The 3,474-nt window shown below is 34.4% G+C and overlaps 1 protein-coding gene across 1 annotated transcript; it reads right to left on the bottom strand.

The window, feature by feature from the left end:
- Positions 1 to 234: 234 nt before the first annotated feature.
- LOC136233396 (GDSL esterase/lipase At5g14450-like) lies at positions 235 to 2,093 on the bottom strand. Its single transcript, XM_066023033.1, has 4 exons — positions 1,686 to 2,093; positions 1,403 to 1,612; positions 1,144 to 1,316; positions 235 to 998 (listed from the first exon to the last, which is right to left on the bottom strand). Exons 1-4 carry the CDS (start codon positions 1,909 to 1,911, stop codon positions 483 to 485), a joined length of 1,125 nt encoding a protein of 374 aa, XP_065879105.1. The 5' UTR covers positions 1,912 to 2,093; the 3' UTR covers positions 235 to 482.
- Positions 2,094 to 3,474: the final 1,381 nt, after the last annotated feature.

A 3,474-nucleotide genomic window follows, 5' to 3' on the forward strand; every position in this document is an offset into this window, starting at 1 on the left:
CCATCGCTTCTTTTTGGACTTTAATGGCTGCTCGAGTTTTTTTCTCGGGGTTATTGACCGTACAGATTGTATAGGCCAAGGAGGTTATCTCCGATACTAATGTCAGAACTAGAGTCCTGACGTCAATTGGGTAGAAAAAGAATTAGATAGTAAGGAAGAGAAAGAGAGAAGAAGAAATAGAATTGAGAATTGAGAATTGAGAGATTTCATTAATTTCCTAAATGATTTGCTTATACAACAAACTTTCTCTAGATAGAGGAAAGATAAAAGAAACAGTTACAGAATAAAAATACTCAAATTAGATCGTAGACTTGTCATTCATTGGCTTATATGTGAGAGAATTTGCTCCCTTTTGATATTGATCATAAAAAAAGCTGAAATAGAACCCTTTGCAGTAAGAGTTTGAGAACCAGAAAGAGCAAGCATGTACCTTCTTCTGCTTTGACATCTTTTATATTTTATAGAGAACAAAACTCCTAAGATCACTTCCTATGACACGCATGAGTAATTGGAATCGGAGGATCAACCAACGAACCATTCTGTGTACGATCAGCAATCCAACGATTTGCAGACTGAGTATAGTGCAAACCATCCCAACTTATAAACACCGAAGTGTCTTTGCAGGGTGCTCCATGTACTTGAGTTTTGTTCACCATTCCCTTACAACCGCACCATATATGCTCATAATTAACATGGTACCCGCAGCAAACCTTCAGAGGATCAGCTAGCCCTAAAGTCTTTGCTTGCCTGATAAGCCCATATTTAGCAGCATATACATCCACATAAGTAATTGCAGCTTCGGGTAGTTCTGCCCTTAGCCTGATTACTCTATCCTTGAGCTCGGTATTGAACTCTACTGCCATCTCATTTTGAGCCTTGAGACACCCATATTCATCAAGATTAGGCTGTTTGGAAACATAGAATTGATTCATAGGCAAGCAACCAAAGGGCCCGGTGTTGTGTATCCAAAACGCCCTTCCTCCTTGTTTATATATATGCTGATTCACAAAGTATACTAACCAATTAGTGTTTCTTATAATCATCATTAAATGCAACATTTGAAACATTTTGGTTATAAATTAGTACAGTTAACCTTGATATATATGCTGTAGAAAGGAAAGCTAAAATGACTAGACTACTTACTTGGATTGCTGTAGCTAACTGGTTTACAATGTCTGGCAATGCAGCTCTAAGCTGATCGGATCTCATCTTTCTGAACCCTACAGAAAGATCATTTTGGCCAATATCAAAAGTATAAAGAGCCTTTGTGAATTCGTCGGGTCTAGGTAGTTTTTCTGCCTCTGGGGTATTCTTCACTAAACGCACAATGAATAGAGTTGATTAATTCGAAAAAATAGGATACCAATGAAGTTTACAGTTGATTAATTCGAAGAAATGAAACCTTCATTATAGAGATGAACAGTCCTTGATTTGAATTGCTGAAATTGAGCAATCTGCATATCAAGAGAAAAGGGGCTAATCCCATACTCAAAAACAGTCTCATTCTGCCTTCTAATAGTGGATCCACCTGTTGCAAAATTGGCTCCATGCCTATAATTTGTTCCAATTGAATTCAGGTAAGCACTCAAATAAGGCAACTTCAACTTCTCAGCTGCAAGAAATACCAACTGAAGCCAATTAGAAATAATCAGATAGAAAGAAAAGGAGGAAAAGAGAGTGTGTACCAATGAAATCAATGATGAGGCGGCCATCAGAACATCTACCAGCAGGTTTATGAAAGAAAGCCTCGCCGTAAGGAGGTGGAATAGGCTGAAAAGCAGCAGATATTCCACCAGTGTCTGAATTGGAGTCACCAAAGTTATAAATAGCTGGAAACTCACATGCCATTGCCTTTACACTCAAAACCCAAAAAGCCATAAACCCAAAACCCACTACCTTCCATTTCCCCATTGGGAGAGTTGCAAGCTTTTTTTTTTGAGCTCATTCAAGACTGCCTCTCTCTGGCTACTATAAAATTAGAGTGCCTTTGAAGATATTATATAATATTATGCTCAGAAATTTTATAAGCCTACTCCCATTTCCATTCATAGTTGATTTTCGAGCTTCAAGATCCTTTGTTCCATTTTTTAATGCAGCTGCAGATAAATTCAGTCCGTATCCGATCTCCATGTCCATATACATATTTTAATATGCCTAACATACACCCACTGATATTAGAGGAGGAGTCACTGTTTAATTATTAAGTAGGATCGTTGTACATATTCAAATATAAATTTAGAGTCTTCTAAATTATCAAGTTTCAAACTTTTTCGTAAGATTTGGCCCTAATCTCCGTTGAAGCATTAATTTTTTTAAGTCAAATTTTACGACTTGCCCTTGATTTAAAAAGTTATAATTAAAATGGTTGGAAAATAAATTTTTACAAATGATTTACTACTAAATTACCCTCATTTAAGTTAAAGGTGTTAATATTAGTGGAAAAAAATGAATTTTTACAATTTTCAATAATTTTTTATCAAGGTTTAAATATTTAATTTCAAACTATTTTGATGTACTTTATTGTAATACACAAGGAGTAAATAACAAAAATTGGAAAACTATTAATCCTTCTATTATATAAATCATTCTAGATTGTTTCATATAAATTAAGAAATACAATTAAACCAATTAAGATTGGCTTGAATAGCGCTAAATCTCAAGTTCAAGTTCTAATGTGTGCATACAACTTTTATTGGAAGAGGATTCCACCTAAAAGATGTTTGACGAACCCCGAACCGAGAAATCGGACAAACTATAAAAAATACAATTAATATTGAGTCAAATTAATGAATTTGCATTGGTTAACTTAGAAAAATTCTCTCTCATGTAATAGTTGGAGAATGAGCTTTGAAATATTAAAAAATGCATGGACCAGGATAAAAATTTAATACCAAAACTGGAAAACTAAACTACAAATTTAAACTAGAAAGATTTTATATTTACAAACAAAAAAAACTCACTTCCTAACAACTTATAATTTTGGGAAGTAGTCTATCAATTTGAAATGCAACTTCCTTAGTAGCGCACTTCCATAGTAATGGTCATACTTAACAACTTTAATTCTTAAAAAATTTCATTTTGAAGTCGTTAACGACTATTCTTAGAGTGTCAAATCAAAATATCCTCGTTTTTAGTAAAGCAAGAAACTTCAATCCTCATTTGGACAATAAAAAAAACCCACATACATACAATTCAAGGACGGAGCCAGCCTAGGGATCGGAGGCTCTAGCCCCCGCCGCTTGCTCCACCCTTAAGTAGTTGTTTGGTACTTGATAGTCTCTCTAATTTTAGTTTATGAGTTAACGTTTTTATAACAAAATTAATGGTTGAGGTTGTTAAGAGATATTTTTTGCTTTGTAAGAGTTCAAACCCTTTGAACTTCTTGTTTTTTAATTGCTTTTTTTTTTTTTTTGGTAGGCAAAGGAAAGAAAAAACAAAAAAAACCAGAAAAAATTAACTCGGGATTAGCCTGGG

The sequence above is a fragment of the Euphorbia lathyris genome, chromosome 6 (assembly GCF_963576675.1).
Source record: "Euphorbia lathyris chromosome 6, ddEupLath1.1, whole genome shotgun sequence".
Lineage (NCBI taxonomy): Eukaryota > Viridiplantae > Streptophyta > Magnoliopsida > Malpighiales > Euphorbiaceae > Euphorbia > Euphorbia lathyris.

Bases quoted from the DNA above. Each gene is read 5' to 3' on its own strand.
- LOC136233396 (XM_066023033.1), bottom strand. From the start codon at position 1,911: ATGGGGAAATGGAAGGTAGTGGGTTTTGGGTTTATGGCTTTTTGGGTT. The intron at 1,613-1,685 runs GTACACACTCTC...TATTTCTTGCAG, and splicing joins CCTCATCATTGATTTCATTG to CTGAGAAGTTGAAGTTGCCT. The intron at 1,317-1,402 runs GTTTCATTTCTT...TTGTGCGTTTAG, and splicing joins TGTTCATCTCTATAATGAAG to TGAAGAATACCCCAGAGGCA.